The sequence below is a fragment of the Rhopilema esculentum genome, chromosome 8 (genome assembly GCF_057945365.1).
Source record: "Rhopilema esculentum isolate cy_ngs chromosome 8, ASM5794536v1, whole genome shotgun sequence".
Taxonomy (NCBI): domain Eukaryota; kingdom Metazoa; phylum Cnidaria; class Scyphozoa; order Rhizostomeae; family Rhizostomatidae; genus Rhopilema; species Rhopilema esculentum.
In genome coordinates, this window is record NC_142822.1 from 5,252,349 (window position 1) to 5,279,118 (window position 26,770).

The 26,770-nt window shown below is 36.8% G+C and overlaps 2 protein-coding genes across 6 annotated transcripts in view; one reads left to right on the forward strand and one right to left on the reverse strand.

Annotated features, from left to right (window-relative positions):
- The window catches only part of LOC135695217 (uncharacterized), a 35,630-nt gene extending 11,206 nt beyond the window's left edge, over positions 1-24,424 (forward strand). Inside the window, exons 5-9 of the mRNA XM_065214218.2 lie at positions 2,215-2,298; positions 6,630-6,704; positions 8,009-8,108; positions 15,377-15,443; positions 16,949-24,424. Of these exons, the coding sequence (XP_065070290.2) occupies positions 2,215-2,298; positions 6,630-6,704; positions 8,009-8,108; positions 15,377-15,443; positions 16,949-18,061 (1,439 nt within the window). The 3' untranslated portion in view covers positions 18,062-24,424. The remainder of the gene's footprint in view (positions 1-2,214; positions 2,299-6,629; positions 6,705-8,008; positions 8,109-15,376; positions 15,444-16,948) is intronic.
- The window catches only part of LOC135695216 (uncharacterized), a 29,193-nt gene continuing 23,972 nt past the window's right edge, over positions 21,550-26,770 (reverse strand). For 4 of the 5 annotated variants that reach the window (XM_065214217.2, XM_065214213.2, XM_065214215.2 and 1 more), the window contains exons 5-8: positions 24,898-25,125; positions 24,173-24,423; positions 23,437-23,758; positions 21,550-22,841 (exon numbers count right to left, since the gene is read on the reverse strand). In XM_065214217.2, the coding sequence (XP_065070289.2) occupies positions 22,780-22,841; positions 23,437-23,758; positions 24,173-24,423; positions 24,898-25,125 (863 nt within the window). In that variant the 3' untranslated portion in view covers positions 21,550-22,779. The remainder of the gene's footprint in view (positions 22,842-23,436; positions 23,759-24,172; positions 24,424-24,897; positions 25,126-26,770) is intronic. The other variant, XM_065214214.2, reaches the window with a different exon arrangement.

Below are 26,770 nucleotides of genomic sequence, written 5' to 3' on the forward strand. Positions count from 1 at the left end.
AGGGAATATTTCGATCCAAATCCAAAATTGCTAAAGTTATTCCACTTTTAAAACAGGGAAACCCTGAGAATACATCCTTACTGCCAGCCAATCTTTAGTAAATTGTATGGAAATGTCATGTACAAAAGAATATATTCCTTCGTTACATCAAAGAAAATAATACATCCTTTAAAATTTGGCTTTCAAGAAAAGCATTCGGTTGACCATGCATTAATTAGTATAACCGAAGCTATTCGAAATACGTTGCATGATAAAAAAATTGGATGTGACCTTCAAAAAGCCTTTGATACTGTCAATTACTCTCTAAATTAGAGCACTATGAAGATTCCTTGTGGTGTTCCCCAAGGGTCAGTACTTGGATCCTTGCTTTTTCCACTCTTTATCGACGATTTACCCAGTGTTTCAAAAAATTACCTTTCTACCCATTTGCAAATGATACTAACATGTACTATGAGTCAGAAAGTCCTGAAAGGCTGGCTAAAAAATTAAATACCGAACTCAAATATGTCAAAAGATAGCTTGATACAGATAAACTCCCACTGAATATTGATAAAACCAACTACACTTACGTTCAAAACATATTGGGACAAGTTCGATAAAAGAAGATATAAACAGCCTTTTTCAAATAATCTAGGCCTATGTATCTCAACAATGTGGTTAAAAGGTGGAAAAAACCCTTCAACTTTTGAATTATATAGCAATAAAAGCACTGGGCTCTTAAAATTTTCTTATAAATAGTAGCAAACCTGCAAAAAAGTTGTATGGCCTAATAACGGCAAACTCATATTGTTTAGCGTACATAAAAGACATCAAAACATCAACATTGTTTTGCGAAAATTTCATGGAAAAGCTGCTGTACTTTTTTAATGAGAAAGATTTTAAAAAAGTCTTTACAAATTTATTGCATGAAATGTCTTCGAAATTTCGAAGTTTGTCCCAATACTTTTTTAACGTAAGTGTATATAACCTTCCATTCCCCTGTCATTACTTTTCCTGTCACTACTGTAATTAAAATAGGCAATAAGCATATTTCCAAAGTGACATATATAAAATTTCTTGGTCTTTTATTGGATAAACACCTTCGAATTGTCAAGAAAGTTATCTAAAATCTGAGGAGTCCTTCTTAAAATCAGAAATTATCTACCTACGGACACCTCGAAGTGCATATTCAGTTTTCTGTTTGTGTCTTTCCAAAATATGGTATTATTGTGCCAAACTTACGACTAGCACATAGGACCAATATTTTAACTGCAAATAAAAGCTATCAGGATCATAACTAATCGGACATATTATTCCAATTCCCTGCCTTTATTTGAACATTTACAATTGCTTAGATTATCAGACATTTTCAAACTCAAACCCTTAACTTTTATGTATGAATCAACGCAACTCCTAACACCATCCTGTTTCCACGGCTATTTCTCTTTTAGTTCCCTGCCTTTATTTGAATATTTACAATTGCTTAGATTATCAGCCAATTTTGAACTCAAACTCTTAAATTTTATCTATGAATCAACGCAACTCCTAACACCACCCTTTTTCCACGGCTATTTCTTCTTTAGTTCAACAATGCAGAACTATAAAACACGTCAATCCTTCCGTGGTGATCTTAATATACTTCGATACGGTCACTACGGTGTAGGCTCTATTCGATATATGGGGGCCTTTCTTTGTTTATTTATGTAAATTTTTATCTTTTGTAATCTTTTTATATAATCTTTGTTTATTGTTGCATATTGAATGATTTTTATATGTTGTAGAAGTTAAATTGAATGAAAAAATCAAACACGCGTCTTTATGGACGATCGCTAAGTCAACAGAATTTAAGTTTCATGTAACTGGCATGAAGGACCTCACCCAGTATGCAACAACTGCCTGTTACTGGGCCTTAACCTCCCAAATATGAAAATTTCTAAACTGTTAATCAATGGTTTTTTTATATTCTATAATGACCAACGCAACAATAGCAGTTTCAGAATATGATTTAAGTAGAAATATGGATGCCTTGACAAGAGAAGTGTTTAATTTCTTAGTTTGTCCTAGCTGCAAATGCTGTCGCAATTTAGTCAGAAAACAAATCACAGAATGATGCAAAGTAAATCACTTAATCGCTAACAAGTAATCACAATAAGAGAATCACTTCATATTATTATGCTGTCTTAAAATTTTACTTTACAATCATATTCAGTTGATTGTTGTTCTTTGCCTTTTCAGATATTGCCAATGGTGACGAAGAAATCATAATAATGCTATGCTATATATTAAAACACCATTACTCTGCTGATCAACCAGCAAGAGGTTCGTGCGTCGATATGCTTTAATACGAGTTATGTACACGAGTTTTATTTTCAAGTATTTCCCCGTGGCAGTATTGTATGATCATATTATCATTTCTTTGTTTATTTTTGGTTTTCTGATCACCAAACCTTTAGTGCGATTATCCAGAAAATTCAAGGTGTTGGCATATTTTTGTTTTACTTTTGCCTCTTTTTTGTAACTTATTGAAAGTTACTGATTCGTGAGATCATTCTGTCCTTCAACTGCAATCTTTTCCCATTTAAAAGCAGTTTTTTGTTGGTTTAAAGTGCCTATGAAGCGAAATTTACCATTCCAATATTTTAAAAGAGATCTATAGAATCCTTCGCCCTTGTTCTTATACAAAAAACAGAGCTCCGATAAGTTAAATGGTTCTGTTTTTATTGATTGTCAAAGCATGCACATTTTGCAGTTGCATTGCGAAATTTTATTTCCCGCTGTGACGTCACAGTGATGAGTGGGGGTGAAACCATTTAGTCAGGTCTGTTAAATCACTTATTAGGTTGAATTGTGCAAATTGTGATACTAGCATGAAACTTTGCAATAATGGACAGTTTGATTCGCTGAAAAAGATATAATAAAAACCCCAACTGAAAATTGCCCCCTTCAGCTATTTTTAGCTGGGGTACTTTGCCCCAAGACTCTAGCGGAGATATTACGATATCTCTACTGTAGGTAAGTACAATAACATGAAACTTTGTAACAAGTTACAATCTGATACGCTAAAAACGATAGGATATAGGCCCCAACTGAAATTTACCCCCTTTTCTTTTTTTAGACTGGGGTACTTTGCCCTAGACCTTTAGTGACGGTATTATATCGTATCTCAGTCTCGCTTTGGTAGAATAGCATGAAACTTTGCAATAAGGGGCAGTTTGATACGCTCAAAAATATCGGATATGAATCCCGACTGAAAATTTCCCCCCTGTTCTATTTTCAGAGTGCACTATATAAATAGGAACTATATCACATCTTTGTCAGCCTATCAAAATGCCTTTATATTGAGAGTTTCTGATCTCCGTTTATGGCCAATGGTAGAATTAGGGGTCTGTATCAGTACCCCAGTCCAAAAATAGAACTTATGGGCAACGTATGATTTGGTTCTATATTCAATCTTTTTCTGCATGTCAAACTGCCTTTATATTGAGAATTCCAAGATTCTATGACCTAGCGTTCTCCGTTTATGGCCAGGGGTCTGGACCAAAGTACCCCAGTCTAAAAATAGAATTTAGGGGGCATCATATGATTTGGGTTTATTTTACATCTTTTTCGGCTCGGTAAACTGCCTTTGCATTGTGAATTTCAACTTTCTATGAACTGGCATTCACTTTTTATGGCCAATTGTACAATTAGGGGTCTGGACCAGAGTACCCCAGTCTAAAAATAGAATTTAGGGGCAAATTATGAATGGGATCTTTACCATATCTTTTTTGTCTTGTTAAACTGTCTTTTTATTGTGAATTTCAACTTTCTATGACCTGGCATTCTCCGTTTATGACCAAAGGTACAATTAGGGGGATTGACCGGAGTACCCCAGTCTAAAAACAGATCTTATGGGCAAGATGTAATTTGGGTCTATATCACATCTTTTCAGCGTATCAAACTTGGAATTTTCTGAAATTTTGGTGCTTGTATCACAATTTGCACAATTTTTCTGTACAACCGCAGTTTCCTGATTGCTGTCGACCCGACTCATCACTGTGACGTCACAAACTGGCCTTGGTTTTCGCAAGTACTTTCTAATTTCAAACTCTGATTAAACACACTTTCGCTGGTCAAATCATGACAATTTTGGTGTCAAACGTATCAGAAAGAATGGGAAAATATAACTCTTAAAGAAAGCAGGACAAAAAATTTCGCTGCATTGATTTTTTGTTGGTTACTAGCTTAAAACTATCGTTTTCTTTATCTATAGTCATTAATAATCTTGCGAGTCGCGTCTTCCTCAGGACCAGCCATGTAGCTGCAGGGGGACACGGGGGGCTGTGCCCACTTAAATTAAAATATTGACAACAACTTACCCCCTCTGGCTACAGTTTTTCCAAATGATATTTTAAAAAGTTGGCATAATTATGACTCCGTGAGCTTGATTTAGTCCAAATAGATCTGTTTGCTATATATCTGTTTTCTTGTTCTAAAGCCTGCCACTCAGGTATAGTTTTTGCTCGAGTTTGCCTACCCTAGCTGACTCAGGACGTGGAGATCTTTATCTTCATAGAAACCAAAACTTACCAACGTGGATCTGAGTGGTGGTGGGGGCAAATAAAGGGTCCCAATTTGTACCCCCTAATGTATTATGTCCATATATATTGCATTTCTATGGACAATGACAAAAAATTGCTAATTAATCGATGACATGACTTCAACTGTTTTGTGATTTGATCGGTTTAGAGCAGAGACTACTGGTACACAGAATGTTCATTCCTGCTCATATAATCTATTCTGTGGCTTGTACTCTGATTAGTTTCAACCGAGCTACACGTCTCTCAAAGCGTGGTACTTATACAGATACTCTACTTGAAGTTATTAACTCAATACCGGTCATTTGTATTACAATATTGTCAATACTTTTTACAATTATGTTCAATTGAATGCTTCTTTTGTTAGCAAAAGCGCTAAAAGAATTTTTCTAGAGGGAAAATGTAGGGCCCACGAGATATTCAATGTCTGATAGAAAACAGAGGGTCGATGCTAATGACTTATTCAGCAAATGGTGTGAAATATCTGGGTCTCTTCTATTTAGGATGAATATCGATAATTCATTTTTTGTTTTTATGAACATTGCTATACCAATCAAATTTTGTTGATTTTACAGCTATCTTGGCAGAATATTGTCACTTTAGATTTTGTAGACTTTAGATTTTGTCAATTATTCTTCTCTGGCCTATGTTTTATTTCTCTTATTCATCCTTTCTACTACTTTTTATATTTGCTTGATTATACTATATAATTTTACATTTCTGATAGTTGGCATTTACAAAGCTGCCAGGGTTGTTGACTTTTAAAAAATATTCTAAATAGCTTTGAAAAAAGCAAACATTTAGTAAACTAAAGCTTTTCGTCTGACACTCTTCAGAGTTTAAAACGTCAGAACATAGATCGAAAACTCTACGCTAAGAAATATATATACCCAGTTGTGGATCGAAATAGGCCAATCAGAAACACGAGCACATGACTGTAAAGGTTGACCAATCAGTGCCGCTTGCCTATTAGAATGTTACCAATGGAGTCCTAAGGTGAAAACGAACTCCTTTTGTCTACACAGTAGCGGTTTTTTCGTGCTTATGTAGATAGATTCTAAAACTGCTAGGTGGAACGACGATCGGGCTTTACCAATAATCCGAAACATGTCGCCATTATAGTTTTTTGCACAATCTGGGTTTTCTAGCAAATGCTGCCCGATAGCAGAATCGCAGGTTTTACTAGTAATTTTGGATTTGCAAGACCGAGGTGGCTGTTCTCTTTGGGGATGTGTTTTGTTTCTAATATAAGATGGAACGTGTTGTTTTATCCTATGTTTTATATTAGAAACAAAACACATCCCCAAAGAGAACAGCCACCTCGGTCTTGCAAATCCAAAATTACTAGTAAAACCTGCGATTCTGCTATCGGGCAGCATTTGCTAGAAAACCCAGATTGTGCAAAAAACTATAATGGCGACATGTTTCGGATTATTGGTAAAGCCCGATCGTCGTTCCACCTAGCAGTTTTAGAATCTATCTACATAAGCACGAAAAAACCGCTACTGTGTAGACAAAAGGAGTTCGTTTTCACCTTAGGACTCCATTGGTAACATTCTAATAGGCAAGCGGCACTGATTGGTCAACCTTTACAGTCATGTGCTCGTGTTTCTGATTGGCCTATTTCGATCCACAACTGGGTATATATATTTCTTAGCGTAGAGTTTTCGATCTATGTTCTGACGTTTTAAACTCTGAAGAGTGTCAGACGAAAAGTTTTAGTTTACTAAATGTTTGCTTTTTTCAAAGCTATTTACAAGTTTTGTACCACCAAAAGATTGTTTAAAAAATATTCTATATGCATGCAAGTCACTAAGGCAATTGTACCGCTGGTAAGTGAGTTAAAAAATTTCCTGGAAGTTATGGAATGGAAAGATTTATTTGCAAGAAGGATTGCTCAGTATCTTACGAGGCAAAATACCTTAGTCTAAAGCTAAGTAATGTTTTTTACATCTTTTTCATCAAGTTATTGCTAGAAAGTTTGGCCCATACCTAGCTTTGGCATAAGTCTGTTTCTTAAATTCGATACTTTTTCATTGATCAATCCCTAATTAATTGTTTTTGCCTGTGAAGGTTGGACAATCGATGTTGAACAAGCCTCGCATCTTGGGCCTTTGTTCTTGTTCGATGATGCCTCGAAAGCGTCTGGTAAGTTCGTGCTTCTCAGCTTGTATAGTCGCGCATCTAAACAATAATGGCTTCTTTTTCACCATTTGGTGGTACATTTTGTGAGCATGTGGTTATTGCGTTGCATATGACGTTAACTGGTTTCCAAATGTTGTTTGTTCATTTTCGGTGAAATTCACCCGTCGAATTGACGATTTTTCTGTTACTTCATTGCGTTGTTTACCAGTTAACTTGTACTTGTTTTTGTTCCCTGTGCAGTTATTTGTAGAAATCGAGATTTAATAAGGCAAAATGCGCAATAGAATTTAGAAATACTCAAGATAATTTTTATTCTTTGAGTGATTGGTCTTAAATTTTCAAAACCGTCAAAAAAATGTAGTTCAACTTAATCCCCATTCTTTGGGTAGATTAAAAGAAATGTTCAGCATCTGTGTCACATTTCAAAAAACTTTTGCTTAATAGGTAAAGACGAAATATGAAAAACAGTTATTTATCAAATCACCTACAAATACTGATTAAAACATTTAACCGTAAACTAGAATCGAGGACGTGAACTGAAGGAAGTTTCACTTTGAAAAAAGTTGGCTGTCTTAATCAGTCGAAAATTATGAAAGCGAGTCAAAGATAAACAGATTTCTATCTGGAATTTTATCTGCGATGCATTCTGATGAAAACTGAAGTAACTGTTACTGAAAATAAAAAGCAAATATTAAGCTTTTATGAATTGCGTTTCAGAAATACTTTATATGGTTGTATTAGAAAATGAAGGAGGGAAGTTTGAAGTATTTCATAGTTTGGAGCAATGTCAAAAAACTGTCCTCATATTTACGCTTCTAACAATTTGTGTTATATTAAAACATTTCGCGACCTATTATTATCTTTGAGACTAGCTGCTATCTTCTAAGTAGATTAGGCAACAAGCGGTTCTATATTTTAAACCAAGATGACTAACTTGTATCCCTTAACGTTGCATGTAGAAAGTATTTGTAGTGAACAGTTGTGTGATATTATGTTCTGGGCTGTAAGCATTTGCCAATAAGAAAATCCTAGCTAGAACAGATTATTCCATTTTTTTTAAATGAAGATTTATGGCCCAAGATCAAAATCCACCTCCTTTTTCACGTTTCTTTGAACAATAACCATAGATAGCCTTTGCAATACTGTGTTTCTGTTCATGTTCTTTTTCTGTCATCCATGCCAACATTGTTTTAAAAAGTAATTGTGTTTCGACGTGCATGAATTGGAGTTAAACCAAGTTTAGGCGCGACCTTGGCAATCTGCTTCTTTAACTGTATTTCATAGCCAATTCTCCTTTCTTCATTCAGTTGACAATCGTCTTGATTTTGAACCATTCGAGAAAGAAGATATTTCTCTATTTGACTGGGTTTCGCATCAAATCGGCAAAGAAATTCTCGATTATCAAAGGTAAGTAATACAAATTGCATGCCACAATTGCAGTTTTTAATTACGTAAATTAATTAATATAGCATAGATTCAGCGGTCGGAGTTATGTTTAGCCTTCCTGAAACATTTCCTTACTATTATTGTTTTCAGTTTTGTGTTTTTACTGATTCGGTGATAATGTTATAAGGTAGAATAAATTTGGCAGGGCCTATCGGTTCTCTCGCGAAGGAGTCATCTACACTATTAACAGAATCCGCTTAGGGGTGCTGGGAATGACATGGGGGCCTTGCGGTTTCGTTAATTATTTTGAGCCATAATACCATCTTGCAATTTTTGCTAATCCAATGGGTAGGAGGATTTGGCCCACTGCCCCCGGTGATTACGCCACAGCTCTAACCCCAGCGGTGCCATGATCAACAGCAACAGCAACAGCTAACGCTTAACTTGATGAGCCATTCATTTTGGTTCCCTTGCATCAAAACCCAACCATTTTCATTAGAGATTCTTAATTGTCTTACAGCCGATTATATATTCATGTATGATGGATTTGTAAACAAAATAGGTTCTATTCACTAAGAACTAACCCATTAAATTGTTTTTAAATTCTTTGTTTTTTCTTAGACTTTTTCCTATATCGTTCAGCATGCTGCCATGTTTTCATATCATTTAGCACAACCTAAATTTTGTAACATGTCTCATATTCTCGCAACACTAAGCCCTTCTTTTTTCACTTAAATAGCTGCACAATTTGCTATATCTTTGGCCCAAATTTATAGTGTCAAGATTTTTAAAACCATCCTCTTATGTTCTGTGAAGTCAATTTCAGTCTCTTCTCTTTTCCAGATCTTGTATTGTTTTAGCAGGGCTGCGCTCCCCCCTCCCTCCCCCGCTATATTTGCAAAAGAAAACAATTTTTTGCAAGTCCTGCTGAAAATATATTGTTTACCCGCGTAAAGTGGGCCTTTAAAATTTATTTAGGCAATTAAGCTAATCAAGCCTTAATTGTTGGATTGACATTGTATCTCAAACATTTTTGGCAGCCAATTTAAATTCAAATGATGCTAGGCGCTGTCTTTGTAAGGATCCTTTCAATTATTGTGACGTTAACATAAAATAACATTCTTAAACGTTGCCAAATATTTACGATATTGACCATTTTATACACCCACTCTGAAACTTGTGTCGCATTTGGTATATCGTTGCAATGTCACGCGTCTGTACCCAACAATGGTATGAGATTGCAGGCACCTTCAGTCATTTAAGACGCATCTCCCTTTCCCTCATCTTCATTCATATTGCCTGCTAAAACTGGCGCCATACCAGGAATCCTAGCACAAGCTTGTCCTGTGATCTTACCGCAAGTGTTTGTTTTTGTTTGCGTGTATCTGTCACACACGTTTTGGAATCTCCGTGATGACGTCAACTGTGGTTTTAATGACGTAATTACATAAAAAGGGATGAAATACAAAACGACACCGTGCTTATCAAATTGGTAAATTGCCCCTTAACCAACCCATTAAAACTCATTTGCATTGCTTCCACAGTTATTGTTAATCTAGTTAGATGTTTTACGAAATCAGTAAATTGATTTTATGTAGATTAAAAGGCGTTTATTACCCGTTACAAAGTGTGACAACGAAAATGTCTGTAGGATGTCGTATGTCCTCATTAGTTATAGCAAGTTTCAATCCCTGCCAATAATCCCTGTACCGTTCGCCAAATTTCTGCACATTTCAATAGCATCGCATCTTCCCCCATCAAGCAAATGCTGTTGTTCAGGTTTTTAATTCATAAGATACTCGTTTATAAGAACTAGTACCAGGATGGCCAAAATTTAAGAATCTTCCGATAGAGGGGTTGGAGCTGCCGACAGGGGGGCTAAAATGACTAAAATGAGCAGTTTTCGTGCGTTATTTTGTCAAATTTGCTCCGACAATAACCTACAATTTCCTCCGACAGTGGGGGGGGGGGGAGCTAGATTCTTCCGACGGAGGGGCTGTAGCCCTCCCCTGGCGCCACCACTGTTCAGTAGTAGGGTCAAGAAAAATTAGGAAGTTTTTTCTTGTTGATTTTTCTTTGGAAAAGATAGCATACTTGGGATTTTTAAGACTATTTATTTTTAAATGGCTTTGAAAAAAGCAAACATTTAGTAAACTAAAGCTTTTCGTCTGACACTCTTCAGAGTTTTAAACGTCAGAACATAGATCAAAAACTCTACGCTAGGAAATATATATACCCAGTTGTGGATCGAAATAGGCCAATCAGAAACACGAGCACATGACTGTAGAGGTTGACCAATCAGTGCCGCTTGCCTATTGAGAATGTTACCAATGGAGTCCTAAGGTGAAAACGAACTCCTTTTGTCTACACAGTAGCGGTTTTTTCGTGCTTATGTAGATAGATTCCAAAACTGCTAGGTGGAACGACGATCGGGCTTTACCAATAATCCGAAACATTCCAAACATGTCGCCATTGTAGTTTTTTGCACAATCTGGGTTTTCTAGTAAATGCTGCCCGATAGCAGAATCGCAGGTTTTAGTTGTAATTTTAGATTTGCAAGACCGAGGTGGCTGTTCTCTTTGCGGATGGGTTTTGTTTCTAATATTAGATGGATGGAACATGCTGTTTTATTCTATCCTCCAATCTTTGGATAGTGCGTCCTACGTAGCCAGAATCACACTGGCACGTAAATTCATAAACAACGGAACTTTTTTGTGTGGCAGGAACGCAGTCCTTTTGAATGGACGAAAGGGCCTTTTTCGTACTATAAACAACACGTGGGTTGTAATGGCCTGTTTTATTTGGCTTTCAAAACGTCGGGAACCGTCACCGATCCAGGGTAGTTTTAGTTAGACCCGGCACTTTTGAGGACCAAATTTTACGTCAGCCGAGAAATTTCCTATCTTTTCCAGAAAGATCTTAGCTAGTTTTTCAAGTTCCGAGTCGAGTTCAGACTTGCAATATCGCGCCGTTTTGTTGTTCTTTCATCAACATGGCTGACCAAAAACGTTTTCTCTTGATGTTGTCTCAAACGATAGCCATTTTTGTGGCTTTTTCGTTGCGACAATATGGCCTGCTTTGTTCCAACGAAACTGCTTTTTATTCATAGAAGAAACACTGTGTGCCGCCATTTCCCACTTTGTTTGGATTGAAAATGACTCAGTAACGCATGCGCACATCGTTACTTTCTAGCTTGCCTAGGAGGGCCAGCCCTCCTGATTGTGTTAATGTGGGAAATCGGCTAGCCCTCTTCCATATAAATAGGCCCTAAGTGACTGTCTTACGAAAATGCCCAACCTGGGTTAGCTTGTCTTGTGCTCTTGGGCTTAGGCTTGACCTGTTAAGAAGTAGGGAATGATATTTTAACCATGTGTCAGAAGCCATGTGTCAAAATCCAAAAGTCATTTTGCCTAAGCATTATAGATACTTATTAGCATCAAAACTTGATCGTTTGTTGTCCTGGTCGGTGTACCTCTGTAAACACTGCATGGCAGCTCTTTCATTCTTAAATTGATTTCGTTATTAATTACTTTAAGATTATTCTAACAAAGTAATAAAGAGAAAAACCCCTTTGAATTTGCCCTTGCGTGTCTTGGCAGTTAATCAAAGATCGTCTTTCAGCGTGTGGTTTTAGGGCAAACGAAGTTGTTTCTTTAGGCCAGCTTTCTTATTCGAGTTGATTACTTTGTTAGCAAATTAGCATATCAATCACGTGTAAGTAGTTGATCCGATAAAGAAGGAAAGCATCATAGAAATCTCGTTAGTCAATGGTACGCCTAACATATTTGCAAATAGACTCATTTATAAGGGTTAATGTATGCCTTATTGTTAATTTCTGCTTATTTTTCGATTATCGATTTCGTATACGTTGCAGTGTTGGTTTTTAATCCCCGCAAATATTCCTTGTAGCGCCCTATTGCCTAAGTGTTGTTTGAAGAAAATGATAGTTTCCCCTAGGAGAGACCGACACTCAACCGACACTGCACCCGCCCCGCCCTTCCCAACCCCCCCCCTCTCCCAAAAGCAAGATTGATCTTGAAAGTAGACTTTAATGATAAGCTGGTGGACTTTAATGATTATGTTTATTCGCCATTAAACAATGTGCAGCTTAACAGTCTACAACGTCTGTAAAACTGAATTGGCTATCAAGCAAAGAACGAAGAGAATTTAACCTTCTAAAGCCAACACATAAAGCCATTTACAGTGAAAATTGGCCAGGTATAAACAAACTGTAAACCAAAACTACGAATAAACCACTACGAAACAACACCGAACTGCAAACATCGCTAATCAATGGAACTTTCCAAGATGAAATTAGTAGATACTTCTACCAGTTTCCAGGAGAAATTAGGAACGCTGAAAATCTTCTGTTAAGCCCTGCGGAATTATCTACTTGCGAGAATCAAAGAAAAACGACAGTTTTAAATCATTTTGAAAATTGTTTTGACAGTATCATAATATCTAAACCAGTTTTTTCTAATCAATTTCAATAAAGTTTGTAAAAGAGAGGAAGAGCCACAACTATATTGTGGAAAAACTTGAAATAACCAGTGTGACTATCTGATAGAAACTTAAACCATCCTTATGTGTCGGGGCCATTTCTCTTTTTGAACCCCCTTTGCCTTCCCTGACCCTTGCTCAACTGCTTCATGTTCTGAAGTAGGAATTGTCACGATGCGGTGAAAAGTGTCTTTTTTGAGATATTTGAAATGATTAGTACCCTCATTCCACCCTTAATGAAGGAGAAATTTGAAAGATTGAAAGATTAGAAAGATTGAAAAAAAATTTAGCCGCGTCATAGAAACCTGAAGTAAGGGCAAATGCATTATGTCGCAATTAAAATTAGATTAATGGGCCAAAGACTATGGTAACAGCTGCTTTATGTAGAATTCAAAACGAAACTTCACTGTTGGCATTTAATGGAAAATTGGAACATATCAAAAATTACTATGGGCAACCCAAATACACGAGAACATGGGTAAAACCTGCTTCCCCTTCCCAAAAATAGATGAACTGTGTCCATCTAGTCTTTTTGTAAATGCATGTTGCATTTCGATTCAGGTAAAGGCAAATCTAATTAGCATATACACTAAGAAATTCCAAAAGCTTTTAAGTATCTTATTTGAAATCTTTAAAGTATAATCGCATATGTAACATAATTCTACTTCGAAATATCAAATTTCATGGAAATTGTACCGTAAAATATCGGACAGACCTCTCCAAGTGCCCCTCCCCATTCATTTAAGTCATTTTATTCTAATATTTTGTCATTGTAATATTTTTTCCATCTTTAATGCCCTTTATTCGGTTCTTCAAAGTTTGCGATCTTGATTACAATATACTGAAAATCACAAGCTACTGAGTTTGCAACACTAAGATTATGAGGGCAAATTCAGTCATTCCCCTCTCCCCCTGAGAACAGTGCTGGTTTTGTTTAAAACGACGTGGGAGATTAGGAAGCTCGTTTTTTCGTTTGACCTGTATGATATTTGCCTAAATTATCAGCAAGTAGCATTCTTTTGGAAGAATCGAAAAAAATTCAGAGAACTTTATGTTGAGAGAAGTCTGCAGAAAACTTTTATTCTTAGAGCATTTTTCTCTTATATTAGCATATTTTATCTTATATTTAACTTTGAGAGCAAGTCCCTCAATATTTTTATCCAGCGGATTTATAATGCAGATGATGCGAAGAAATAAAAAGTTGCTCTAACTATTTTATTTATGCGCCATGATAGTGAAATTCAAACCACATCCATCGACGTATATCCACCCCCAAGCAACCACAGAAAGAGACAATTGGAAGTAAAGCAATAAGTCAAGTAATAATTAAAATATAATGTGTATTAGCACAAAATTCATTCCAATTCACAGACTTTTCTGTCGCTTTATATTATTATCAAAATCTTAATTAAAATAAACGTAATATTGGGAAAGATAACTTGCTTTCGATAATTTGATTATCATTTGAAGTTTCTTTATATACTAAAAATCTTGCTTTGTTATACTGATAACATATTCCGGTCAACGTATTCTTAACATATTCTCTTTTATCCATTCAACTGAAATAATATCACTACTTCCAGAGACGTAAATATGTACTTAGTGTCAATAAAAAGAACATAATTAATTGCTGCATGTACGTAAAAGGTTAGTAGAAGAATACAAGTCTTTGCCCACCATATAACAGCTTCTAGATAAGCAGTAATATGGGCTGAATTATTGTTAATCAGTACAAATTATGTGGTGGCAAATCTGCGTTCGTTAGACATTTGGTGAATTTGGTTTCATCTCTTGATCATGACGTAGAACGGCTGATAGAGTTGGGTTGTTGATAGAGAATATCTTCCAACAAAAGGGCATGGCCAAAGTTTTACCCTCTGAAATTCGACAGTCCCTAATTTTTTGTCGGCGGCGAAATGTTGTAAATTATAAATATAAATGAAGCATAGTTTCAACATTTACAAAGATGTTTTGCCTTGTGCAGGTTCTTTCTGCAGTAAATGTTCTATTTTGTGTGATCTTTGCTATTTCTTAATTTTGAATCAAACAAATCAACCAATACAAACTTTACAAGGTCCTGGAAATTGAGGCTAAAGCTGGCTGTTATAATTTCCCAAACCTTGAGGCTGAATTATTCTTAATTTATTATTAAATTATTAGGGAGTAAGTGTAAAATTGTAATTAATAAGTATGCATATTGCAGGTATTATTTTTTATAACATTACAAGAAGAGATAGGCACCACAAAGTCTTTTCAAAGCAGTTTTAATAGTTTTATACCAGTTGAACTTCACAAGTTGATATCTGCAGAGGAGAAAATAGTCCTCTGTGGCATCTGAATAAGCTACATTAAAATACCTCAGCCACAGCTTCTGTTCTATTTGTCCTTAAATATTGGTGAGTTTTGAAGCCCTTGTTCTTAGAAAAAGGAGTTAGTGTCCGACGATTGGCCGTTGATTTTTTTGTCTTCTGGTTTTTCCCCATGCTTTACCTCCAATGGTTAATGTTTCATCAAAAACATATTTCAGAGTAGCAACTTAAAACTGTCATGATTTATACCAAACCTCCTATATTTTAGAAAATACCAAACCTTAAAGTAGAATGTTATTTCTTTTTCGTTTGTTTTAGATGACTCTGAAAAACCATTTTGGAGCAATGGGCCGTTCCAAGTAGACCCTTTGGGCGCTTTTTATCTTCCCTCTCTGTCTGTGGCATATCTAGTCACAAAAATACTAACGTGAAGGTTGACAATTTCTATTTCTTCAACTATTTATCCTCTTACTTCTATAGCTTCAAAGACGGTTTTATCCTGTGCAAACTCATCAACATTGTTTCACCGAGAAGAATTCCAGAAAAGGTTTGATTTCATTTTTCAACCCTCAGTTTCCGATAACGTACTCAAATTCTGAATTTTGAAGAAAACACCTACTTGTCATACATAGCCTTGACTAATTTTAGTGTCGAAACAATCTGTGTGTTACAAGGGTCACCACCACTCATGTCTATGCAATCAAGAAGCCTGAAGATCTAATGGCTGCAGCTGAACTTAACAACGCAGAATGCTAGTCTATATACAGCGAGTTTGACAGGGTTACCTCCCCCCCCCCCCCAAATCTAGTGATGCTTTCCATATTTGGAAGTTCAAGAATGAAAGTACTATCAAGTTGCTGCCGTAAGAAATGACTGAAATCTTTAGTTATTCACGTTTGTATTTATAAAATGGCGGTTTTTTTCGTGTGGCCAAAGACACTTGTCTCGACAAAGAGGCTTTTAATACATTAAAGTATAGATTTCGAAACCCGTTCCAAGATATCTTTTTATCACTAGCATCATTAACATTCTTCAATGATCCAGTGTTTGAAGAATTTACCTAGGTCGCTTCTTTATTTTCTTTGCATTTCGTTTTGAAAATGGAGCCTAAAATAGAGGACGACGCAGGGGTAACGATGGGAAGAATCGCTCAACAACTAAGCCTCACTTTCGATAGCAAACAAAGCCTCGTATTCATGTACTTTTTATTCGAAAGTCTTCTAAAAACAAAGCTTTAAAATTAAAATAATTGTATAGATTAGTTATATCTCTATGATTATTAAAGCCATAATTCGTGAATGAAGAGTGAGGCAACCCGCGCGATGATTTTGATAACGGTTCTTTGTGTATTATCGGTTAATTACTACACCTTTTGTTTCCGTTCCAGTTTTGCAAATGTTTCTCTTTACTGCAAAGTTCACTAATTCTAGCATATTTGCAAATCTCAATTCGTGGTTAAGGCAAGGCATTCTGAATCTTCTAGAATATTGAGGTTTCCCTCTACAATGCTTCATTCAGTCTCTTCCAGCTTAGCTTTCTTGCTCATCTGTTCCTTCCTAAAACCTTACCCATTTTACATTTGAAAATTTCTTTTGAAAGCTCCTATTCTCTCATTACGTTTCGTAAACAGCTTAATGGTAAATAGCTTTAGGCGGCTATGAATATTAGTTACTTCTCAAGTCGTTCTTTGTAGAATAAACCCTCAACTATTTGGCCTATGCAAATCTCTCCAGTTCTCGAGTTTTTGCATTGTTACTTTGTTACTCCAAAAAGCCCTTTAATAGAGCATCTTAAGCACCAATTTCAGTGTCGGGAAACTTAAAGGGCTATCTTTCCCAAATAGTAATTTCGAATATCCACCTCCGTATGTTTTGATGTCAGGATATCTACAGCATGTCACAATCCCTTGCATATCTACCACCTCGTAGCGTTACTATAATGCGCGTCTCAGATTCAGAATCGCCTCGTTTCTGAGAATTTGAATCTCTTCTTCATGTGAGTTGCTACCTTAAGATATTTACAACAGTGAAAGATGTTCGTCGTTACACACAGGTTATTGCAAGCGCTTCGGATCTTGAGAGAATCAAGCTTGCATTGGACTTCAGTTTTCACGAACTGAAAATTCGGACAGAATTGCAACCGAGAGATGTGTTGCAAGGGAAGAAAAGACCAATGTTTCGTAAATTTCTGAACAGTATGAGAACGATACAGACTCAGCAAATGCAGATTTTGGAGAATCAGTCAAACAAACATTTATTGGAGAGTATGAGTTTCACTGACAAATCGTTAAGATGTTATAATTTTTACGATTTGTTTTATGACAATGATTCGAGATTCAGTGCTAGCCATGCTCATCGCCATGTGCCTTTGAGTAAAGAAACAGAGGATGCGGTGGAAGATGTAAAAGATTTGGATCGTAAAAAGCAAGAAAAAACAGATGCCTTATTGCTGGAAGAGAAGAAATCAGTAATCACTGGGTTGAAAGAGAGGAAAGAAACGTTTGGAAGATTGCCTTCAAGTTTAGAATCTTCTGTTGTGGGTGAGTTGAGAAATTCATGGAAGAGTAAAACAGAGACTCTGAATGTGCAGTTGAGTGAGTTGCAGAAATCGATCCACTTGTTGAGATGCAAAACGAGAGACACGAAGTCTGCCTATAAGAGTAGGAGTCATGGGTCTAGTGAAAAGTCGAAAGCTGTTGTTGCGGATGATACGTCCTCAGAAAAACTCGTGTATAATGATGTTCATGAGAACCAAAATGACGCTATACACAGTAGATATGCTAGTATACAAAGTGAAATGAAAGATCGTAGCGCAGGCGCAAAGAAAAACAATGAAGCAAGGTGTGGGTCGGCAGAGTTGCTTTGTCATGACAACCATCATCCCTGCCAGCCTGGCAACAAAGATTCTGTCGTTGATAGCGTAGATTGTGGTGTAAATACTAACAACCATAGGCTGGAGAAAATGAATACTGGAGAAAACAGGACACCTGCAACATTGAGTGCCAATATAACATCGTTTAGTCTCAACAGTAGAGCATTAAGTCCTAATGGGACATCTTTCAGTTCGGATGGGACATCATGTAGTAGTCAAAGTACCACGAACCATGCGGCAACCAGATATGTTCTTTTAAACAGCCGTAAACCGAAAGGCTCCGCAGATGATTAACATTAACAAAATAAAATTTGCTCATTCTTTGACAAATGGGGTTATGTACCTGATCATTTTCGTATACAACCTTTTGATGTTTGAAAATACTTTAATTTGAGAGTACCGACACAATATAAGCAATAGATTGTTACACAGTGAATAAATGGTTTCAAGTAGTCAATAGCTTGGCTTTTTTGCTTATTTCTTGCAATGTATGGAATGTTAGGCCCATTCTGTAACTTTCAGGTCATTTCCGCATATGTGTAGAACCCGGAAGGAAAACTGATAACCCTTTATACAATTTTCTACTTCTTTGAACAGGCGTGTCCTGTATATGTTTTATCAATAAATGTCACCCATGTAAGAGTTTTTCAATACTATGACCCTTTGCAGCATGGAGAACAAAAGCGTTATTTCGTGAAAGACACTCAGCGTCTTTTCGTGAAAGGTTTTAGGGAAGGGGAAAGTTACTAGAAACTAGGTTATTTCAAGGAATTCATGGCCATTTTAGTTTCCAGTCGTTAAATTTCTCCGTCTGTGGTCTGTAGTCGATGTTGAATGCAATAATGTTGCATTAAGAAGCGTAAGAGGTCAGCAATTGAGATAGGAGCAGGGTCATTTGATATCCTTCTTTACTTTTAAGTTAACCAGTAATTCATTTTTGTATAAGAAACAAAAATTTACGTTTCCACTTTGTGATAGAAGGTGCCACTACAGTTTGTTGTGTCTTGCGAATTTCTTAAATTTATCTTGCTGTTAGTAACAGATTTATTGATACGTATATAAATATTTGTATATCCGTTATCTACATTATTATTTTAGCGTTGTCCTAATAGCAAATGATATCTAATCCCCAACAGTAAGTATGAGAATACTAGATGCGGCATTGTACAAAAACTCTTCCAGTCCGTTATGGCCAATGAAACTGGAGTTATTAATAAAGTTCTCACTTTAGTGGAAGCCTCTTACTTCATAGATCATCGTCTTTCTCTCCATAAAATGGCTATTGAGCGATTAAATGGTAGTTACTATAAGACACAAAAGGCTGTTGTTTAACAAATCGTGGCTCTACTAAGTGTAAAGGTAAATTTTATGAAATAATCGATAATTATCTGGTTGCTTTTTATTCAAAAGAGTTATGACGTTTCTAGAAAGAAATTCTTAAAAAGTATGTTACAGACACCAAGCTACTGTCAGAGCATCTACCGAGGCTGCATTTTTATGTTTTATGTTAAACTAACTTTAGTAAATTCAATATAGAGATGGTATCTAGATTTCCTCTCGTTTGGTTTAGATTTTCAATGTGATCACTTGCAATTAAAAGTGATTTGAGTGAAACCGAAGGAATTTATGTCAACGATAGCTCTCCAGTACATCATTTCCTTAGTCATTTTCTAACTTTGTGTATAATCTTTTAGTTTACTCCTAAATAAAGGAGGAAATGCCAGCTCTAATTCTGTCTCTCTGATGAACCAAAAATAGCGCAAAACCACATAAAAGGACCGTTTTCTGTTCAGTATCCAATTTATTTATTCTTATCATTATGACATCACTGCAATTCGTTTTTTCTTCTTCAGTTTGAAGTGTAATCACTTAATGGTCATGCCTATTAGGCGGCGAGAAACGATACTTGAAGAAAATTCATTCATAATATAGAGGAGGGAAACCTTCGAATGCGTTTAAAGCCACGAATGGGACGAAGGAAAAATTTTCCATTGAGGTTTCTGTGGCTGTCATTAAGGGGGTTTTATTAAATTTGATGACATTATCCTTGTGTCAAGAATGTTTCTGTAGACCTAGTCAAAATCAATCCACAAACAGTAATTACGCATATGAAAGAAGCCGGCTTAACTTTTTTCTGGTTAAAAAAATAACAGGGATTTGGTTGTACAAGGTCAAGTATTTGACGTAATGCTCGAAAGGATAAGACTCACACATATACTTCCTTTTGAATAAAAGAAAATCTCATCGGATATTCCTATGTTAATATTTATAAGCGGCATTGCAGCCAACTTCTAATCTGTTTGCTTGACAGCCTCGATTTCATGATATTTTTGCAGATATACGTACTTTGGTATCCTGCTAATCTCTCTTTGAAAAGCAAATGGAAAGTGCAAGCCGATGTTAATTTTAATTTTGAAGGGGAATTGACGAGATAAAGACTGCACGTAATGAAAAAATCCGTTTTCATTTGAATAGCGTGAAAATTGCTTTGCTGCGCATTCAATAAGTGTTGAAATATCCGTCGCCTTCTTTCCTCAGTGTAATGCGAATATACGTCTTTTATAAAGAAGTGCTTTATATGAAAGGTACACACCTTTTTTGTATGTAAGAACACTTTTACAAAAACGTGAGCCTCAATATTGGTCAAAAGCTAAGAACAAGCTGAGGCTGAGTTACTGTAAAATGTAATTATGAACAATGTTGTGAAATCTTTTAAAAAATTTATCTCAAAACGAGGAGTTTTTTTGCTATCTAGGGATGCTTTTTCGGTGATTTTTAAGAACAATTTAAGAGCAATGTAACCTCAAATTTTCGAAAAAATCAAGAACAGCCACGAATTTTTGACTCCTACGCTATGTTTTGCTTTCGATTGATAGTTTTGTTGAGTTGACCCCTCGCACGTATAAAACAGAAAATCAATACCTATATAGCCACTTTCTTTCAGTTATTCTTTTTACTTGTATCATGACTTTTACATAATTTATTTACTTGTTCCGAAACAAGAATAAGAAGAAAAAATAATTGCTAATTTTGAGGACTGAGCCCAAGCCGAAATTCCATGTTAAAATGCGTGAATTTAAGTGTTAATGAAGGTCTTGATATTAAAGCCTATTAAAGCCACTTTTGCATTTTTTCAAGAGTTTGAGATTTCAATACGACCTTAACTAGTGTAGGCTGAGACAACTAAGAAGTAACATGTTACCTCCAGTACGAGGCTTGGTAGCCTTTGACAAAAACAAGTTTGAATCGAAATGATGACGACACTGAATGATATCTAAATTAGGTTACCAGTCACATTAGTTATTTTACGATCCCTTCCTACTATAAAGGTGATGCAGGATGCTCTAGGCGATATCATCCCTAGTCCATGCTTGAGTTTAATCGGCTCAGGATATCGTATTGCGTATGGTAGACACTGTTTCAAAGGCGCCTTCTTATAAGAGGAAGCTGCGGTGTGTTGCAAGAATCATCCCTTTCTATTTTGCCATCAATAATATGGGAGGTCGTGGGCAGGTCAACTTGTTTGTGACCTTGACTGCAGGGTCGTGTGATGTCACCAATTTCCGTTGTGGGACACCTCGATCTACAAAGTACCCTAGCGCAGAATGCGTCCTTCTAAAACTGCTAAGTAAGAGGAGTTTTATTGTCGAGAAATATCCTCATCCATTCCGATGCCCGTACCTGAAACATGTTTGTTCTTTTATGACTCGGTCAACCATGTAGACCCTATCCATACTAACTCGCTTGCGCCATGACAGAGTGAGCGAACATGAGAAGACAAATTTCTTCTTTATATTTCTATAATCAAATCTATGACAGTCAAATTGCTTTTTCTAGGCATTATCAGTACGATATAACTACCAACTATGACACTTTACTTACAACTTCAAACTTCAAACATATTACGCTATGCAACAGAAAAAACTACAAAATAATGGATCTAGTAAATAAATTACATATAAATAAAATACATCACTAGCCTCTTCGATATATTACAACATTTTAACGAGTACTGACGTCATTAAGTATGCAAATTATTTGATGCATAACTTTACTTCCATTATGAACAGCAAATAGCCAGTTTTAAGTTACACGTTACGCATGCGTGTAGGGTTAGAGGGACTATTTTGATAGGAAGCATCGTGTGGATATGGTACTGACTGGGCGTAGGGTGAGGTCAGTATTCAAATGGGGCCTATTTAAAGGATAAACCCGCAAAAAAGCCCGTTAGCCTTTCACCATGCTTAAGCAGAACCCATTGCGATCAGGTGTTTCGAAATTGAACTTGAAGGTGTCATCAACTGGATAAGAAAGACCTAAAGACGTCGTCAACCATGGAAATAATCTGTCTGTAACATTGATGTTTTCAGAAAAACTAGCCTATCCAACACTTATATCAACTACAAAATACTAAAATTAAACAGGGGCATTCGATCACACCTTTACTTTGTTAGACAATTAAACAATTTGACGTGCCTTTATTTTGCGTTCTACGTACCCCAAGTATTTCTGCAGTTATATTATATGTCCATCAGATATTAACTTCTACTTGATTTTTAGCTAGAAATTACTTCTAATTACCAGATACCCAGCTTTGACTCTATATCTAACGGAAAACTACGTAGAGCATCTTTGAATAAAATATAATCTTCATTTGATGTATTCTTACTGGTTTCAAAAATGGCAAGCGTAAAGTTTTTTCCCCTCGCTCGTGTCCTTTTGGCTTTCAGATAAAGCTCATTCACCAACTTCTGCCAAAGTAAGCTAGCAGGCACATATGAAGTAAAGGGAGCTTTCTCATTCTATATCAAAGGTGATGTCATCTGGCTTATTTATATCATCCGGCAATGATCAACATAGTAATACGCTCATTCTCAATAACGAGCTCTCAATCCAAAATCGAGAAACATCTCAATGAGCCCATGCAGTCGAATCCGGACCGGTGTCAAATGAAACTCGGTTCTTCCCAATCAAGCAGGAATGAACATCAAATGGAGACTGCAACTAACCCATCATCGACTTTGGTTCAATGTCTGAGCATTATTCTCCGACCCGGACATTTGGAAAAGTTTGTCTGAAAGATAAGATGCACAGCGACGTTGGCACAAGGATTTCAGTAAAATAACAGTATATCTAAAAGCATCTTGGGTGCCTTCGTTAGTACATTAGTCCTTTTGCGGGACTAGCAGCAGAAACATTTTGGCGATTTCCTATGGCGTCAAATGAATTTTCTTTGTCGGAAAACAAGCCTTTAAAAAGGGATCTATTCTGTGATATGAACCCATTAACCCCGCAAATGGTGCCCGACCCCATTTACTACTTGTCTGCCATACGACATTGACCCGAATGATTAGTGTAATTTTGGTTCACTGGAACATTTTGGAAAGACTTAAAGTAATAATTGGAAATAATTGGAAAGGTTTAAAGTAGTTTCAAATTGGCTACAACCTACAAGCTGTTGCAAGGAAAAAGGCAGTACAATAAGTTACTCCCCGATGAGGCTCCCAATCGGTTATATCTCAATTGAGTCAAAAGCTGGTATCTGGCTTCCATGCAACGAATGCCCCACATTTTACTTACTTTACAGCGGTAGTCAAACTAAAGCTGACTGCAGTCAAATGGAACTGACTAGCAGTTCAATCTTGGATCAAATCTAACAACCCGCTTACCCATCAAAAGAGAATCCTCAGAGGAAGCAGCTGCTGCATTGAACAAATCGGTGAACCCGCCTTCTTCCCCGTACATTCCAGACGTACCTAATGGTATACCCGACGCGGCACTCATCCTGGCTTGCACTGCAATTGCCTGCACCCCAGGTGAGCCACTGTCTGCCGTGGTCAGCGGAGAGCCACTCATTGCATGAGAGTGGCCGTTCATCATTGCTGTTGTGACAGGGTACTGGCTGTTAAATTGCATGTAAATTGGTGGTTGCTGTTGTGCCTCCATTTGTACATATGACTGTTGGTGTAATGTTGTTTGAGGAGATATGTCCTGCAACAAACATTTAAACATATGAATACCGTAGAGTGCTAAAAATATCACCTTCTTCTGGTTGTTCCTAAGATATATTCGTTGCGTAAAGTATCTCCTTCCCAACTCATCCTTGTATCAAATTCATTCATAGGTGTGAAATCACTAAGATAGGTAGATCCTTTTAAAATAAAATAAAATGAACAATCCCTGCCAACAGTTCATTCAAAAACAAGTCAATTCATTCTTGTTTTCATCTGCAGTTCATTCATCCATCATTTTAAGACGTTGTGGCGATTAACAATTTTTTGCATCAATTAACTCTTCCTCAAGTTAGATTGATTAGTCACGTTTCTCAAACATCAATTACTTAATCCTGCTTTTTTCATTAGCAGATGGAACTGCTAATGAAAGGGATTAATTTGGACTGCTTACCGGCTTCTGATCCTCTTGTATGTGAGATGTGACATCCATAGGAGATCCATTTCCCATGCTCATCGATCGCTCAAGAGTGACAGGCAGAGTTATTGACCTGCTCTTTCGTGTCACTGTCTCGTGGTAGTTCGACGAGGCCGGCATATCCCCAGTGCTTGGGCTCCGTATTCCCTGCATTCTTCTGTAGGCCTCATTTGCTTGTTGAAACGTAGATGTGTTGACCATCTGCCGCAGGTCTGGTTTCCTGGCTGCTGTTGAAATATATTTCATGTGTTGTAAATCAAATGGGGACAAATTGCTGATGATCTCTTAAGGGCTGGGTGCGTTGGATAAGGCATACTGGGCACTTGTAGGTTCGAAGCTACTCTTAACGTCTTTTGTCATTAAGAAGACCATTTTAGACGAAATTTCTGGTCTATCATTTTGAGTTGTCCTATCGAGGTTCCACTGTACAAGCGAATTCATAGATTGATAACCGCAGCCCCGCTAAGATTAAGGCCAAGGTCTCCATTTTCAGATCTTGCTTTTATTAACGACTATCAATCATAAATTTGGTTCCTTTCAATTTTCAATGCTATCTTTCATTTTTCAATGCTACCTTGCATTCACGACTGAGTTTTTCACAAACAATTTTTTAACCATTTAAGGTCAAACTTTCTTAATTGCAGGCTGCCTGACCCTGGCCATTACGGTATAGCTAAGTTGGTTACTATCATAAAACTCACCAAATAACGCAGCTCTCTGGAAATCCGAATGCTGGAATGAAGGGTTGCCAATAAAGTGTCCTCCTGGAGATTGGTATGTTCCAATGATTGTCTGCTGCTGTTGCAGCTGTTGACCTCCGCAGAGGAATGATGCTACTGACAGTCCAGTTGCACCTCCCTGCACAGCTGGAGGGCTATGGCCACAAGGCACGCCATGCTCTATTTTCAGTCTTGTTGGTGTTCCAACACCTACAAAGATATATTTACTACGATCAAGATCAAGATAACACCAAGAACATTAGTTTTTTGAAGATCAGTTGTAATGACGTCATTCAAAAACGAATTATGTTCAATATGATTGTTTTGAGGTTTTTGCGTTTTGGTGGTTTTGACGAGATCTGACATTTTGAACCCTCAGGGGCCGGCTATTCAAATTGAACAAGCAGCTGACATTTTCAGAAGATCGATCAAAGACACGCTTATTATACTTGCCGACGCATTCTAAAGGAAGGTTTCGAGGAAAGACCCTTTCTCGCTGAACCCATTGCTGGCGATACTAAATTCGATCAGAAGAGAACAGTTGTTTTGCCTTAGCTATAAATAAATCCAAACGACTTTTCGCTGCCTAAAACCAGGCACTTGTAAAATCATATGACATAAATACAGTTTGAAAGTATGATCTAGTTTCACCACAATGTGATCGAATCAACCATAATTCTGTGTTTTTTCGCCATCACAAGGACTCGTGCTGCAAACAAATGACGTACAACAAATATCACGAGGTCTTTCCTACCAATGTGACTCGCAACGTCAACTCAAGGTTCTACAAAGATTTTCGGCCTCTGCAAATTGCAACGATTAAGCTAGGGCAAAAGTCTTGGAGACTGGGGAGAGTATGGCACCAAACCTAAGATTTCAGCACAATTTACAAGAAGCTATGTTATATAGTGCAATTACATTGGGTCTTTAACCTCCATTACACTATTTGTTTTATAAGATCTTAATTTGTTCTTAATTTAATAGGGTGTAAGCAGTGCGAGTACTAGCCTTTTCGCTCTAGGAAGGTAGTCAGGCCTCATTTCCCAACAAAGTGAGTGAGACAATCTTCATTTGCCGCCATGCTTGAATATTCACCGAAAAATCACACGCACACGGCTAAAATTCCTCGATTTTGAGATAAAACGTTGTTCAAAATTGCATTTTGCAGAAGCTCAACTTCAGCTTGTTCTTAATTTTTCTTGCCTTTTGACCAATTTTGAAGGCAAGGTACAGCAATGTGTAAATGAAGAAAAGGCACAGCAAGCTTGTCATGGCTGCTGCTATAAGGGCAGAAAGGATTGATGTTGATGTGGGGGCCCATGGCCCGGGCCCAAATTCCATTTTAAGAATAAAGGGCGTGGTTACAAGAATTTTCAGCTCGCTCCGCTCGCAGGGGGCCTCATATTTTGTTTTTACCCCAGGGCTTTTGAAACTTTCTCTTGCCCTTGCCCTGGTTGAAGCTTCCCCCAGTGTAATGACTGTATTTAGTTTGTTGCTCAATTTACCATACAGAGGTTTCTCCGATGAAAAATGTTCCATCATGCTGAAAAGGGTAAACAAAAAGAATGTGGACTAAGGTCCACAATGTCACAGTAGCACGTTGTATCCTTATGTGTAATGGCAGCAGATTTTGATGAACGAAATAAAAATTCTGCAAGATACTTCTCCACAAAATCTTTGATCAAACGTAAGGCCCTTTTAATATACTTTCGAACAAAGTTTCTAATAAAAATGAGCATATCGATGTTATAATTTTGAAAACCCAATTTTACAGCCAAGTTGAAACATTTTCACTGGAACAACGAAACTCTTCCTACCTTTAAAGAAACATTTTTTCCATATTTTTAACTAAAGA